General features: G+C 36.4%; 1 protein-coding gene across 1 annotated transcript; it reads right to left on the bottom strand.

The window, feature by feature from the left end:
* Positions 1–1,136: 1,136 nt before the first annotated feature.
* Positions 1,137–17,545, bottom strand: LOC127663402 (LON peptidase N-terminal domain and RING finger protein 1-like). The gene is made up of 12 exons (XM_052154975.1): positions 16,921–17,545; positions 14,127–14,245; positions 12,990–13,112; positions 10,992–11,162; positions 10,700–10,823; positions 10,092–10,167; positions 9,675–9,789; positions 8,596–8,717; positions 8,214–8,372; positions 7,925–8,087; positions 6,755–6,904; positions 1,137–4,036 (listed from the first exon to the last, which is right to left on the bottom strand). Exons 1-12 carry the CDS (start codon positions 17,216–17,218, stop codon positions 3,887–3,889), a joined length of 1,770 nt encoding a protein of 589 aa, XP_052010935.1. The 5' UTR covers positions 17,219–17,545; the 3' UTR covers positions 1,137–3,886.
* Between the last annotated feature and the right edge of the window lie 98 nt (positions 17,546–17,643).

Below are 17,643 nucleotides of genomic sequence, written 5' to 3'. Positions count from 1 at the left end.
AGCTCACCACATCATGGGGATTTTATCAGCACACTCTGATGTCCTATCCAGGTTCCTTCCAAGCACATACTCTTACATTGTCAGCATAGCATTAGCAGCAGGATCTCTGTAATGACTTATTAACTACAAAATGGTTGTCATCCTCACTCAGAAAGTCATAGACAGGGGAGTTGAAGCCGAGTGATGGATCAGTTTAGCTTACCGTGCTACTTTCCTGCCTGTTTGTAATGGGCTTTTATGTTCACTTGAGCTGCATCACAAGGTCGTGCTCAGAAACAGTCTCTTTGGCATGGTGCAGGAATGCTGCATTTTAAAAGTCTCAATGAAGATTTTTACACCTAAAGTCGCTTTGATATTGCAGAGTTTTTCTCTAAGACTTGTGCGACTCTCTTGTTTATGTGATTAATAAGTTATGACAAAAATCTATGTTTTGAATACTGAATTTGCCTTAACTTGTCTAGGTACAACATTATTATACATTTATAATAAATATATTTAATATATAAATTATATAAAAATAATGTATATCAATGTAATAATAATATTAACAATGTACTAGCAGGTCAATAGCCTTAGACTAATATATATATATATATATATATATATATATATATATATATATATATATACATACACACACACACACACACACACACACACATATATATATATATATATATATATATATATATATATATATATATATACATATACATATACATATACATACATTCATACATATTTATATATACATACATACATATATATACATACATGTATATACATACATGTATATATATATACATGTATATATATATACATGTATATATATATATATATATATATATATATATTTATACATGGGCATATTTACTAGTTTATGCCCAGGTTTAAATGGGATCCTAAAGTTTTGGACTCCACTGTGCAGTATATGCATTTGAAAACAGAACATTCACTGATAAATGCTAAAATCTTAAAAGCATTTGACATCCTGGTGCCAATTTATAAATATTTAGTGATTGTATGACCCCATCTAGTGGTTGCTTGGTAAAACAAACAAACTGCTAGTAATATAAAGGTTTCATTGTTATTTCTAGTGACAGAATATCAAAGACATATCATATGAATTATCTTTTATGTAACATTTATTTTATAATGTCATTAAGAGCCAGAGACAAATCGCTGAAAAGAAATATCAATGATACAGACCCCTAGTTTACACCAGGGCATACAAAATTGTAAGATACTCTGGCTAAGGCTGCCTTAATTTCAAACACATCAATACGTGACATTAAGAAGAATTAGTGACAAAAGAAAGGTAAAGGAAGATTTTTAAAGCAATTTCAATACAAAATGATTTTGTAATGTTGGTTATTGATACTGCTTTGACTAATTTATAGATTAAACCTAACAAAAGACACTATTTTTAGCCCTTTCTTAGACTGGACAACTTATATGAGGGCTGCAATCGCAGCCTTCTCCTGGTGTATGAGACTATCATTATGAAAAGTCACTCTCCAAGACTTCTTAAAGCAACACCACAAGATTTGTCACCTTTACATACACGTATCCAAAAGGCTGAAAAACACGATGTCATATGTGAATCAGGCAAACAAGTACATTTTCAAGATATACCTATTGACAGTGTAGCAGTTATGAAAAGTTGAGAAAACATTTTATAGCGTTTCATGTCCTGTATTCTGAAAATGGAAGGTATTATCCATCAAGAGTGCCCCTTTAGATGCAAAACAACACATCAGATGCATTGCTCTGTTTCTCTAGGTTCTATTATTAAATTACATTTAATTAAAAACCTATTTTGATTTGAGTCCCTTTTATAAAGATTGTTGTGATTTGTGTGCGCATGTTTCTCTGGATCACTGCAGCCTCCATTACAGTCATTAGTAATGTGTGGCTCAGCAAGTGTTTGACCATGGAGGTGTGATCATTAACAGCTGTGATGACAAGTTATCTTTCTACTGTGTGAAGAGGGATATAACTAAATCCCAGAGGATCTCTGAAGCTCAGGTTTTGGATTAACTATTGTATAGCACATAAATTGAGATTTCCAATTAAAAGTAATTGTTCAGTACACGTTCACCCATACTGCATTCAAAACAGGGTTGAAAACAAAGCACCCACCTGTAAGTAACTGGTTTTCAAGAGCAAAATGGCAAAATGACAGTAATCATATTTAGAACAGTGCACAAAAGATCAAATCTGAGAACTTTAAATAAATTAACAGTGCAGGTGGGTGCCTGTTTACCCTTGTTGAACATCTAGCCATTAGAGCTAGACACACATGAAAAAAAAAAAAAAAAAACTATGGCACAATCACCAAAGTAAAACATTTGAAAAAGGTTTTCACCCAGTTTCAAGTCCATGTATACAAGTATGTTAAATCCTGTGTAACATTGCAGTTTTAACATTCCTCGGAATGTGAAACTCAAACACAATAGAGGAAAAAACAAACAAAAAACAAAAAAACACGAATCCTTAGTCTTTAACCATACATCTGAAACTAGATTAAGGCCCTGCACAAGGCACAAGCATGCAAAAAAATTGTCCAATATGTCTTGGACAGAGAAGGTTGGAGAGCTACTTTGTTAAATCAGGTCTTCCAGACAGATAAACCTTTACAATGCCTCCCAAAACTGCTATGGACACCATCACAAGTCTGAAATGATATTCTGTATAAAGGGATACACCACCCAAAAATAAAAATGCTGTCATCATTTAACCCCCTCATTTAATTTCTGTATGACTTAGTTTTTTCTTTGAACACTAAAAAAAGTTATTTACAGTGACCCTGGTCCCATTTCACTTTCATTGCATGGAAAAGAGCACCTTAGACATTCTGCTAAATATCCCCAGGCATAAAAATTAGATGAGGGTGAGCAAATGATGACATAATTTTCATTTTTGGCTGAACTATACCTTTAAGAGTAATGTACCTGCCTCCATTCTCATGCCAGAAAGCTTGGCACTCATAATACTGAGAATGAAAAAAGCAAAGTTAGCAGCTATCATTCATCAATTCACAATATTGCAACAACAACTAGGAAATAGCAAGCTTTGAAGCGTATTCTCTGCATTACTATTGCAGTATTTCAATCCTTATAAATTATTGAGGACAAAAATATTACTTCTGATTCTACCAAAGTTTATGGTGATCATGGCCGGAATTGTGACAGAAATTAGCCGTGAGATTTCGAGGCTGTACTCATTAGCGCCTCACTCATGCATAATCAATGAGCTCTTCTTCAATCATTAATCTCTTGGGCCAACTGTTTGCCTCCCGGCCACAAATGTGAGTTACACATTTAGAAAAAAAAAAAAATCTGGCCAGGACCCAGCAGTACTGGCAACATTTAAATCTCAAATGTATTTTTCAACAAAAACTAGCATAAACTGCATCAGCTGCAATATTTGGCATCCACTCTGATGTTCAGTGAACCAAACCGTCTTTGAACCAAACAAAGAGTCTTTGATTATTTGGTGCGCAACTCAAGTTGGAATTAAGTTGACAAATTCAACAGTTGTTCAGCCAATAAAAATGCATCAATCAATTTTCAAAGCTCATCAAAGCAAACACCAAAAGCATGTAATCTTGTTTTAAACAACCCAGATCATACCGACTTGTTGTCTTGCAAAGTGTTTTACATCCAAACACAAGAGATCTTTTGTATGTATAGTGATCAGGAAAAAAATGATCAAGTTGTATCCAAAAGTGATCAAGTTTTGTGGCATGAGTGATCACTGCCTCTTGTAGTTCAATCAAAAACATAGAGTAAAAAAAAACTATTAATTCAAATGTGTTCTTCCATGGTACATGCATGTGATGACAAAATAGATAAAACATACAGGCATATAATGTGTCTCTGTCCTAGCTCTGAGAGAAGTATTCTAATACAATGCGTAGATGACCCAGTCTGTCCTTCAGGGAGGTAAGAGACAGTACGGTGGTCTGATAGGCTGGATCTAACTGTAGCACAGACAGCAGCCACCAGCACCAGGCTGGCCCATTAGCAGAAGCCTGCAATGCAAAAAACACATTCATTCTCATTAAGACAATTACTATTCGTATCATTAATATGCATGTTGCTGACTCTTGTGTTATGTGCTATCTAGAGGCAGACCGATAATTGGTTTGACTGATATTTTTACCAATATTAACACTTTTCTACTGAATTGGTAAATGTTTCTTTAAAGTGATAGTTCATTAGTTCAATTTAGTCATTGTTTACTCACCCCTGTGTTGTTATAACCCCATATGACTTTCTTTTTCTTAACACAAAGGGAGAAATTCTGAAAAGCTTTTGTGCTCAGTGACGTCATACAATGGCAGTTTATAGTGACCATATCTTCTAGCTTCAAAAGGACACAAAAGTATAATTCAGAAGTCTAATAAATTATTTCATGAGAATCATAATTATTCTGAAAGCATACGATAAGATTTGGTGATAAACAAACTGAAATCAAATGTATTGTTTTGTGAAGATGTTGACCAACCGTTGCTCTCCTCTCTGCATGCTTGAGACTGCACAAGAGCAACTGTAGTTTGCGAGATGGGGTGTTCAAGCAAAAACTTGTTTTGTTTATCTAAAAACAGGTCTGCCACAGCCACACTAACAAAAGAACACAACACAGCTGAGAACCAGAGAACCAAACTTACTAAATATGCCTGATGATGAGTTTGTAGTCAGAGAATAGATGCATTTCTATGCCCAGCCTTATTTGTTTGAAATGTTCTCAATCAAACTGAGAGAGATAACCTGACAGCAAACGACATGTGATAAAAGGTATATTTTCTATGTTAATCAGAGTTTTTGTCCTAACCAGCAGTGAAAAGTGCCGATACATTCTGTTGATCATTTGATTTCTATTTTTTTGGCATTGCGCTGGGTAACCCCATCCGCTCATAACAGTACATCGAAATATGCATCTCACTTGCCAGAAAAACAACTTGATTTTGGCCAAGACACCTATGGAATGTTTTCACTGATGTCTCACTCTTCAGTCAGAGGTGTCACAAATAATCACTGGTTCAGAAAGGAGAAGATGTGACAAACAATCCTGCCTCCTCTACCTCTCTGTTTGATTGATATCTCAGTTTCAAACAAATAAGGCTGGGCATAGAAATGCATCTATTCCCTGACTACAAACTCATCAGACATACAGTACTTAGTCAGTTTGTTTCTCTCGTTTGTGTGCAGCTGTGTTGTGTTCTCTTGTAAGTATTGCTGTGGTGGGCCTGTTTTTAGATGAAACAATTTTACGCTTGAACGCCCCATTTCGCGAGTATGCATGAACATACTCTCGTGCCCTGTCATGAGAATAGCAGAGGATCTCAACGGTCAGTCAACACTGAGCAGATTTTTTCACAATTTCTCCCTTTGTGTTAAGAAAAAAAAAGTAATATGAGGTTATAACAACACAGGGGTGAGTAACAATGACTGAATTTTCAATTTGTGTCAGCCATCCCTTTAATATTAGCACTACTGATAAATGACACCATTTGGTGCATCTCAAAAGAATAGCACCCAACAATGCCATTACATTAACAGTAAAACAACAGTGTTCACATGTATAGTAACTTTGTTGTGTAATGCATTGTTTGCAAAAAATACTCAACTTTTCTACATTACAAACACTCATTCTCAAGAGTGAAAAGTGTTGCATTTCAAATTTCCAATTAGATATAGCACAAAACAAAGACGAAAACACATTTAGATTGCAAACAACAAGAAATGTTATGCCATATATATATATATATTTAAAACAAAATCACAAAACTATATGCCGATTTAGTTTTTTGATTTGTTACTGTTAAAAATTAAGGCTATCAATAGGTTTTTCTTCCACTTCAGGCAAGATGATTTTTATTTTACAGATTTTAACCAGATTTTAACTTTTTTTTATATGAAAGTCACATTTAAAATGACTTAGAAACTTCTAACCAGGCCTTTTATGTTTAAATTTGACTTTTATTTTTGCCTTGTCCCAGATGCAAACTTTCAATAATAAATTATTAAAATCCATTATAAAATAGCAAACCATTATAAATTATCATGTTTAAAACTATGTGAAATAACCATAAACCATTTCAATATTTATTGTGTAAAAATTATTTCTATCAATTAAAAAAAAAAACTAGTTTTTTACAATTATTATGAAGTGTAAAAATATTATGTAATTGTGTGTATTTTGGATACATACATTGTTAGCTATGAAATTAGCCTCAGCAAGACAAAACAGTTGGACATTTTATTCCAAAAACATAAAAACTGTAATTTCCACTATGTAACTCTATTAAACAGAATGCAGCATTTTCACATGGTGGTGGGAATTTGCAAGAAAAAAAACCAAAAATAATATATATCTCATGTGGTGCATGTTCATACATAGCTGGACATTGCTAGTAGACAAATTATATTAAAAATAGCGAGAATGTGAAATTCTTTTTAACAAAACTTTCTAGAAGTCCACAGCATTGCCCAAAGTTGAAGAAACAACCCAACAGATTAAGCAACTAATATCCCTATGGCACCCCCTGGTGGCGCCCTGGAGGTCCACGGAGCACAGATTGAAAACCACTGATATATTGGAACAATAATTTAAAAATGGTTCTGCATACTGTTTATCAAACATTTAAAGGTAAAACAACTAGTATCTGTATCGGTCGTAAAAAAACAAAATTGGTCACTCTCTTTTGCTAACTTCAAATTAATGCACGTTCTGTGTGTGTTCTGACCTGAATGTCATTCTCTTTGTCAGGCATGATGCCGTACTGGCGACTGATCTGCTCCTGAATTCGGCTGTTCAGACGGTGGTACCACTCCCTTGCCTGCTGATACACACTGTCGTGGAGAAGCTGCAGCAATTCAAGCTCTGCGCCTTCAACCTAAAATAGATGCATGCAAATGACAGTTACACTTAGCTTGTGATTTATGTCCTGCTTTCAACTCTTCCTCAAATGCATTAACAAATGACAAAATAATGCTTACATAATCCATTTATATAAATGGGTTTGAAAAAGCTTGAATTTGTATCTAATTATGGCAATTCAAGAGAAAAAACACTAACACTGTTGCATGGCTCTACTGGCCTGAACCTTAGTCAAGTCAAGTCAAGTCAAGTCAAGTCAAGTCAAGTGGTTTTTATTGTCGTTTCAACCATATACAGTTAGTACAGTACACAGCAAAACGAGACAACGTTCCTCCAGGACCATGGTGCTACATAAAAACAACAAAGGACCAACACAGGACCACATGAGACAACACAACGAAATAAAATACCTAAATAAACTACCTATATATACCTATATAAAGTGCACGTGCAAACATATGCAAAGTACGGGACAGTACAAGAAATTTCTAAAAATGAACAGGACAATAGACACAGTGCAGCGCCGACCAGTACACAGTAGTGCAAAAAGATGACAGTTTCTAAAAATGTAAACATAACATACTATGAGATAGTGTTCTATGCACATAGCAGTTATTGAGGTAGCAGACAGTTAGGCTAATCTAATGAGAGAAAATATAGCTTGATTATCATAGTGACAAAAAAGTCCACACCTTGGTGTTCTGATAACTCTTTGGTGGCAAAACATCAGGCATACAATGAAAACATGGGTATGGTAAGGGTTACCAACCTTAACCTTTCGGCTTCTTAATTAAAATAAGGGCCGTAACATAATTTATATTAGGACTGCAATTTAATTTACATTGGGCAAATTTTTTTTGTGTGTGTGTGAACTGGGTAATTTTTTTTTTCATGTTTCGATACAGTTGCGATATAGCAATAAAAAACTAAACCATCTTCACATAAAGACCGACTAGCATCCTTTTTTCCAATAGCTTTATGAATGTAAGAGTCCATGTGGTTTTTAAACAAGTTATGGCAATTTTTAATCTTTGACCTTATGATCCTCCAGGTACTCAATATCAGCAGTGTGGTAGCCATCTCTCTGTCCTCTACGAAGCACTCGAAAACGACTGCCTCCCACTGTATCCACATAGGAGCGGCCATCAGGAAGCACATCCAGATCCAAAATCTCCAACATGCAACCATAATCTGCAAAGCTGTGACAGAGAATTCAGGTATGAACCTTTGAATAACTCATTATGTAAAGAGTCTGAGAAATAATAAGGCCTAAACATAAGATAAGTGTACAAAAGCTAATTAATTCATTAATTTTATATGTGTACCCTTTGCCATGCTCATAGCTGCACATGCCAAATTTCTTGGTGCCCGTCTCCATGCATCGGCGCATCATTAGACGGTAGCGAGGCTCAAAGATGTGCAGTGGGCATGGGATGCCAGGGTAAGCCACCGTGCACACAAAGATTGGGATGTCCTTAGTCAAACTGTAGATAAGAATATAAAACAATATAAGCTCACACATGTCACAAGTATTCTGATGCATTCTAGATTGTGCCTATAAACTATATGTTTTTATTGCATTTCATGAAGAAGGGGAACATTGGGGCTCATCCAGATCTTGCAAGAAAATTCTGATGACAGTAAATCATATCTTGCAATACATAGGTAGGATCACTTTCGTTTGTTGCCATGGTGAGAAACACTCACTTTGAGAGCTCTGCCATCTCTGCCTCATGCACCTGTTTCCTCTCAGGCAACTGCTGGGGGAAAAGGCGGGACATAATCTCCTGCAGCAGCACTGTGGGGTTGTACTTCCTGTTCTTAAAATACTGCAAATAGGAAGTGATTCAATGAGACCTTGTTATGTAATTAGATGTGTTCTGTGAAAATGTTTTAGTCTGATTTAAAATGTTTTAATTTGTACTGCCATGCAAAAGTGAAATAGTAGGAGCAATGACTGAAATCTGGTCTCTTGGACTAGGATCTTTCACATGAGAAACAGTTTGGTTGAACTATGCTCCAATTCAGAGAAAACTGAGTGAGACTATTTTATACACCAAATTTGGAGTTAAAACCAAAACAACCTTCTTTTCTGTTTCAGTGTTGGCATAGTTACTACCCTGTGGTATTTTAGAACAGTTTAGGTGAAAACAGTATTTAAAGGGATAGTTCACCCAAAAATTAAAATTCTCCTATGGCATCCCAGATGTGTATGACTTTCTTTCTTCTGCAGAACACAAATTAAGATTTTTAGAGAAATATTTCGGCTCTGTAGGTCCATACAATCCAGGTAAATGGATGCCAACATTTTTAAGCTCCAAAATCCACATACTATAAAGGGAGCATAAAAGTAATCCATATGATTCCAGTGGCTAAATCCATGTGTTGCACAGTATGGGGCAATATGCACACAAAAACAGAAGGAGAAAGTGAAAGAAAAAGGGCTTAAATATTTATCTGTTTCACACCCATACCTATCATATAATTTCAGAAGATTTGGATTTAACCACCAAAGTCATCTGAGTACTTTTAAATTACCCTTATGTGGATTTTGGAGCTTCAAAATTTGTGCACCCATTCACTTGCATTGTATGGACCTAAAGAGCTGAGATATTCTTCTAAAATCTTGGTTGTGTTCAGCAGATGAAAGAAATTCATACATATCTGGGATGGCATGAAGGTGATAAATAATGAAAGAAAAGAAAAAAGTGTAGTTAGACATGTTTCGACTAAATAGAAATCAGTTGTCTTTACATATATATAAAAAAGGTGTGTTTTTAAAGTACCTCCTGCAGCGGTTGTTTGCAGAGTGGACAGCGTAGGTTATGGTCGAGACTTCTCTCAATGCAGTTTTTGCAGAAGGTGTGACCACAGGGTGTTGTCACTGGCTCATAGAACAACCTGTAAAACATTGATCATGATATAGGCACAAAACAAAAAGAATAATAATAGATCAATTACCCTTAAATGAATCAAACTGCCCTCAATTAAACAGAATAATGTATCACTGAATTACACCAAACCATTACAATACTGTGGGGGAATACTATGGAGAAATATACTGTTTGCCCCGTGTCTTCAAATTAGCAAGTGCCCACTATAATCTAACATTTAGCTTCTATAGCAAAGTTAAAAGAAACAGAATTGTCCACTGGCAAGAAATAAGGCCAGTAAAGCAGGGCACACTGTAAATCTCCACTGACCTGATGCAGAGAGGGCATTCAAAATCAGCCACTGTCAGAACGCTGAGGCAGGACTCTCTGCCCACACTACACACACCTACAGAGAGAATAAAAATCAAATCATTTAAATACAAAGAAGTCTGAATAGTCATCCTGGTTTACTTTCTAACCATGCCTTTGATTTCAACCATATGATATCAATTAATTATCTTCTACTAATAAACAGTAAACTTGCAAAACCCTAAGAAATCTCCAAAATCAAAGTGAACATTACTCATGTAATTATAAACTTTATAATCTATTACTAACATGTCTAATAAAATAGGCAATTTCATTCTATAACAATAAAATAATTAAAAAAAAAACATTAAAATATTACTTTATTAAGCAAATGAATTGAGCTCTATTCTCCTACCAGATGATATAGTCCCTGACATGTAAATAATAAGAGAACGCTATTCTGTGGGTACTGTGCAGTGATATATATAGAATCTACTGTAGATAAACAGGTGTTTCATTTCCATTTATTTGGTTCGCAGCCGTGTAATAATAAGCTCATAAAGTTGGGTCCTGATCATCCTATTGGCATTTATTTTACAAGCTAGTTGTGATTAATATAATATCTTTACCTCTGCTCTGTTTCTCCTCCATCATCAATTCCTCATCTTCCTCAGCAGTAGGGAGGAAGGATACAGCTTGACACAGACTCAGACAGCACTCGCTGCTGGAGCCATGCTTCACTTTAGCTGCATTCTGGGGCAGAACATGATAGAGGCAGAGTGAACAAAAAATGTTTTGCAAGTACAGCTTCAGATCAATTGTAGCACACAATTTTTCAATATAGCACACATTACAAACGTTACATACATAAATACATAACATAAATTACACAGCAGCATAAGTGCAGTAAGTACATCTTACCAGGTCAGAGTCAGTTTGACCCTCAGCACTGTTATGGGGGAAACGCTGACCATCTGTGCATGAGGGGCTTACAGTGCTGGTGATAGGACAGGGGACTTGCAGGTACTCGGCCACCACATGCAAGATCTGTGGAACCTCTTCTGGTACAGCCATGCCCTCTGCTTCCAAGATCTGCATATAAATCAATGAATTATCCATTTTCTAAACCATTAAGTCATGTTATTTAAGCAAAGCATGTTCCATAATTGATTTTTTGAATCAAAGTTAATAATAATAATAGTGCTTTTAAAAGCAGCTTCTCAAAGCGCTGTACACAAAATAAGCAGTACATAGCACAAATAAAATAAAATTAGACATCAGCAAGCAAATGCTAGTTTAAAAAAAGTATGTCTTAAGTTGAGCTTTAAAAATGTCATAAGTCTGAGCTTCCCTAAGTTCTAGTGGAAGAGAGTTCCAAAGGGTAGGAGCATAGATAGAAAAAGCCCAATCACCCATAGATTTTAAGCAGGATTGTGGAACAGTCAACAAATTAGACTGTGAGGAGCGCAGTCAGCGATTTGGGGTGTAAGGGATTGACAATGCTGATAAATAATAAGGAGCCAAGCCATGAAATGCTTTGTATGTCAGCATCATACATTTAAAATTGACACGGAAACTGACCGGGAGCCAGTGCAAGGACTCCAATACAGGAGTAATATGACTGCATGTGCTGGTCCCAGTCAGGATCACCTGTTTTGTACATATTGGAGCTTATTGAGAGTGGATTTAGAAACTCAAGCTAAAAGGGCATTACAGTAATCTATCCAAGAGACAACAAATGAGTTTATCAGCTTTTCAGCCTAAGAGAAATTTAGCATAGTGTGCAATCTTGCTATATTTCTGAGGTGAAAAAAAGGATGCTTTAACAGTACTCTGGACAAAAGACTAAAATGTAAGACTGGTATCAAAAATGAGTCTCCAAAACAGAGCCATCAGCAAACAGAGACAATGAACCAGCTTTGAGAATTTGATGATGGGAACCTATAAGCATAACTTCGGTTTTACCGCTATTCAGGCAAAGAAAATTATTATTCATCCATGTTTTTATCTCAGAAATACAGTAAGAAAGAAAACAAACATCAAGGTTTTAACCAGATTTATAGTGTATATACTGTAAATTTGGTTATCGTCAGCATAAAAGTGATATTGGAGATCGAGCAATCGCAGCAGATGCACAAGTGGAAATAAAAAAATATTGAAATGTAAAGGGCCTAAAACTGAGCCCTGAGGAACACCAGTGAGTACAGTATTAATATCAGACCTGTAACCACCCATAGAAATAAACTGGGAACGGTCAGTAAAATAGGATTTAAACCAGTTTAAAATGGTCCCTGACACACTAAAAACTCTTTCAAGGCTGGTAAGTAAAAGACCATGATCAACAGTATCGAAGGCAGCTCTCAGATTAAAAATGATGAGAATAGAAGTTGCTTTGACCAAAGCCATTTCAGCACTGTGAAATGTACAAAAACCTGACTGAAGGGGTTCAAAAATGTTATTTATTGTGAGATGATTACACAATTGAGAGGCAACAACATGCTCACATATTTGCATATGTTCATGCATAAAGCATATATAGTTTATTGAAACATGTTGGTCTTGATTTCAAAAGGCTTCAATACATTTATAGCGACTTTATTCTTCTGTCTTTTCTGAGAGCTAGAAAAAGGGGCAGAGAACAGAATACTGCCTGAAATGTGAACATTTAAATGCCACTGGGGCAAGCATTTAGAATATTATTTAAATATGAGTCACATGCTGTCCTGTGAACAGACTACATGTGAAATATTAATGCAGACCACTAAGAATTAAGGTGTTTTCCTGAAAATGTGTGCTAGCAAGCTGTTTCGACCAGTGTAACGAACTCACAAACACCTTCTTTTTGGTTAGATTTTGTTTTCGAAATTACATCATAACAAACAGGAAGTTATTTCTTTGGTTTGGCACCTTAAGACCCACCTTCTTAATCTGGTTTTTAGCAGGGGCAAAGTCAGACTGCTGTTTCAAGCAATGGTTGAACTGCATGAGGGCGTCAGTCTGTCTGCCCATTTCAAGCAGCACATTCCCTTTACGAAAGAAACCCTACAAACACAGATTACAGAAAAAAAGATTATAAACCCAGATAATCCAAGCAAGCATTTATAGAAAACATTATATATAACAGATTTACACAACATGCCCAATCTTTTATATGATTTTTTGTATGTCTACTGTAATTCTAGTAATTTTATTCATTATATTGTGCGCTGGTAAACACAATTTATTTTTAATAATGAAAAATTAGTTCCTGACAATAGGAGTTATGGTTATAAAATATTTTCATCAGATGTTATATGCTTATAGAATATTCTCATAACACTAGGTGTTGAAGTGAAACTGCTACATATTTTAAGCATGACTGAGTGCAGAGCACTCTGCTGTTATGCATACTGGCACTGTGTTACCATAGTTCATCACTGTTGATGCTAGGGCTGGGCGATAGGGCGATGTAATCGGATATCGGCGATATTTGACAAATATTCCAAGCTGAATGAGACACTCATCTATAGACAATGATCGTCAACATCGGAAAATTGCAAATCCATAGAGCTTGGAAGTCACCAAATATATTAAATAGCAGCATAGGGTATGAAATCAGCACCAATCAAATGCGGGTAGCCTATATCATGTGCATGACGAGCAATTTTGCTCATCTACAAGCTACTGTGGCGGGCAACCTGTAAGAAGTCTCATAATGAAGAAATGAACAGAAATGCTGTTAAACATAAAGACGCATGCTTGAATAAACACACTTTGTTATATTTTAAAGAACAGACAAAAGAAAGGCTGTCTGATGCACATTTTGTTCAGTAATTAAATTTTTTAAAGCAAAATTGATGAAGCAAGAATATTCACCGATCCCTCGGCAGGGGATTGAGGATGAAATTGGATATCACAATAATTTTATACAAATATTGTGAAAATATTTCTTTGATATCGCCCAGCCCTAGTCGATGCCATTCCTAAACAGTAATCAAGCTTAAGCCTCGTCCTCCCTGGACCATGTAAATAACTACTGGTAAAAAAACATGTAATCAGCTAATAAATGGCCCTCACCTCAGTCCAGTTGGGTCGCACACTACAGAGGTCATCCAGGTCACGGAGGGCATCAGAAAAGCGACGGAGGCCCATGCAGGCCTCGGCCCGCCAGACTTTTAGGCTCACATCATCAGGGGCTGCCGAAATATGAAGAGATAGACCGGTAGGATTCAACAAAATATCACATTTGGATAGCAACTGAAACTGCAGAAAATGCATGAGAGAGACCAGGCCTGTCCGAGAAAGCAAAAGTGAATCTGTGGGTTCAGTTTCAATCTGTCTCAAGCTTCATCGAAGCGACTCTGACCGGACTGAGAAAAACTGGTTTCCGAGTTTGTGCTTTCTCTAGGACTTGATATGAAAACAAATATAAATAGCAATATCAATACAAGGATCAAAAGTATTGACGCAATATTGACATATTACTGTATCAGACCAGCCCTAATGAAAGATTTTCACTCATTATTACACATGTGTGTATATGGTGGAGTGAAAGTAAAATGATTTGATTTAATATTTTAGATAATACATGTGAATTCAGATGTTTTTTGAGTGGTTTAAATGATTATATGTAAAAAGAGGGCAACACTAAAGTCTTTTATCACCCTCTGAACTGTAGTTCCTTGCATAAGCTACAAGATAAACAATAGAGGGGGTGGATGAGCTTGCATTAGAAATAAACAAAATTAATCTACAAAGGGGTGTGACATTGACAGGAAATCAACATTCCATAAGAGCAGAGTTGGATAGAATTGCAAACAGTATCTATTGTGCTTATATATGTGCACTTAAACAGATAAACAGGAATAAACCAGTTCAGTTGCCAAAACAAAACAAGATTATGTCATCGGATCCTTGGTTACACAAGAGGGAAAGTATATGTGGGGCAGAACTCTCAGCATACAGGAAACCTCTAATTAGATTCAAAGAGCTGACAGATGTCTAGGTTTTATGAGGAGGGTTTGTATTACTAGACATTTCAGTGTAGTCATTCAGTGTCATTCACAGCCATTAAGTCACTGTAAAATGAGACATAGTTCACCAAAGGACAAAATGGTACATTTACTGTTGGAGTACTAATATAAATACGGTTTGTTAGAAGAACTATGATATCAAAACAAAAGATATTAAACAAGTAAGAGATGCAGACCAGTAATAAAACAGCTAGCTCATTCTGTCAGAGGATGCATTTATTGCACCTGACTCCCCACAACTACATCCATGCATGATATTACAATACTTTCTACAATATAAAAAGTCTCCTCCGTGCATATTTTATGTCTAGGGGGACTTGTTATTCCACCTACGTCTATCCTGGAGGTGCTTCAATGGCCTTATTTACCCCTGGTTTCTGTCAGAGTGTTATACATTTATTAGCAGCTCACAACATGTTTTAACCCAATTTATCTGCTTATTAACCATTTAACAGGCTCAAGATTATGACATCACTGTTACTTTCAACTTTCAAGTAAATCACCTCTCTAACTGGTATGTGAGTAGGTTGATCACACAGACTAACAGTATCTAACAATGTCTTCAAAAAAACTCACACTGTAAAATGCAGCAATCAAGGGAATTTTTTTCTAAAAACAACAGATCTCCAACTCTGAGATTTTGTCTCTAGGGGCTTTCTTTCAATTTTAACTATGTCTACCTTTGATTATAGGCTGTAAGGGCTTGGTCTGTAAATCAAAACCATACAAAGATTTAATTAGGCTACAACACTTTGCTGCATTTCCCACATAGTCAGAACATGAACTGAAATTACCTATGCTGATCTCCAGTCCCCTGTAAAATTATCCTCATTTAATTCAAACAGTGTGAGTGAATGTTAACTTGACCAGATGTTGGCAGTACTTCTTTAGTGAGTGATAGGTTTGCAAAATCATCGGCCTTCAGCAGAATGAAGTGTGCTGTCATTGTTGTTGCATTGTTGCAGTGCCCTCATACTCTGATTTTGAACATGTGGTGTTTCGTTCATAAACGTAAATGTATCTTTAGTGAATGAATCATTATTCACTTCCATTTTTTTGGTGGTTAACAACTCTTGAGTTAATAGACGGTTTTCCATCATCAGGCCTATACCATGAAGCAATATGGGCTCATTGGCATGGTTATAGTTTATTTTTCCACCTTCGTGCTTCAAAATCAGGTTTTGAATCAACAGACTGGGTAAGTGACCCGATTGAAAGTGGAGGCCACCGCTACGTACCCCAAACACCCCCCTCATCATCCACCCAATGGGGGTGCCAATAGGGATCTCGCCTAGGGTGCCAGAATGGTCTGAAAGAGCCCTGGATCACTGAATGAAATGTCTAAGTGTTGTTGGACTGTATATCAGCACTATTGGAACAACACTCGTCCAATCAGATTTGAGGACAAAAACTAACTGTTGTACAGAGCTCAACAGTTGGGTTCCAGAAGTAAGAAGCCCCATAATTTTTTTCCATATACCAATTGATTTTTAACCATAACTTACAAACCTTACAAAAACAGACCTTCCGTGAGGTCCTAGGTTGTTCATCGATATCTGCTGAATCCACCAGTCTGCATTATTTCAACAGCAAAGTTTCTCATGAATACTACCCGTGGTCCAGCTGAGAAAGATTATTTATATATATATATATATAGTTGTACATATTTCCATCGTTTAATAGTCGATTACGTAATTCGCAGTTCTTCATGGGATTGTAAATTGAGACTAAAAGAGGTCCCCCTGTTGCACAATGTATATTTTGCGAACAGACATTTTTCTGAACAGGTTCTTTTTCATCCTAAATCTGGTTTTCATCAACAGACATGCTCTACTTACCCATCTCTATCCCTTCATCCGCAATACGCAGCGCTTCAGTAAACTCGCTCGTTTTCAGTTTCTCCTGAATGTGACACTTCATCTTGGTCTCTTCGGGGCAACATTTCTCAATGACGCTGAAGAGTAACACATTGTTTTTGATGTTCTTTGCATCCCTCTGTTTTAATCGTTCTTTGCACGTGGGGCATCGTGAGGGCAGTAAAGCGCCCATGCATCTCCTGCAGAACGAGTGACCGCAGCTCATGGTCATCGGCTCGCACATGAGGAACAGACAGATCGGACACTCCAGCAGATCCATCGTTTTTCATCCGGTGCCAGCTTACTAAAAGTTGCACAGCTGGTCAAAAGTGAAAGGGCTCAGATTTTGTCCATGAAAAGTGGCATGATTCAAAAGTTGGATAACACGAGTCTTTTTCTTTACACAACACGACAGATCTGACCTATCTCATTTCACGAACACTCCTTTTATAAGCTCCTAAAGGCCGATGGCAGTTTCTGCGAAATGGTGGCAGATATGCCAAGGGCATACTTTTAGGACAGCTGACTTTTATATCAGACGATGGATTTAATATTTATTGCTATCCGTTGTCAATCATATCTCAGTCTTTGTTGTAGGAGTACCGTTTCTGACACCATTGCATTACGTAAATAAAAACCATGTGACGCGTGCTGAGGCTTTCCATTGGCTCAGCGCTCCACGTTGACACCCTGTTGTGAAACAGC

This window comes from Xyrauchen texanus, chromosome 23 (genome assembly GCF_025860055.1).
Source record: "Xyrauchen texanus isolate HMW12.3.18 chromosome 23, RBS_HiC_50CHRs, whole genome shotgun sequence".
NCBI classification, from domain to species: Eukaryota; Metazoa; Chordata; class Actinopteri; order Cypriniformes; family Catostomidae; genus Xyrauchen; species Xyrauchen texanus.
The sequence above is the reverse complement of the archived record's forward strand: the minus strand, read 5'-3'. Positions and strand labels throughout refer to the sequence as shown.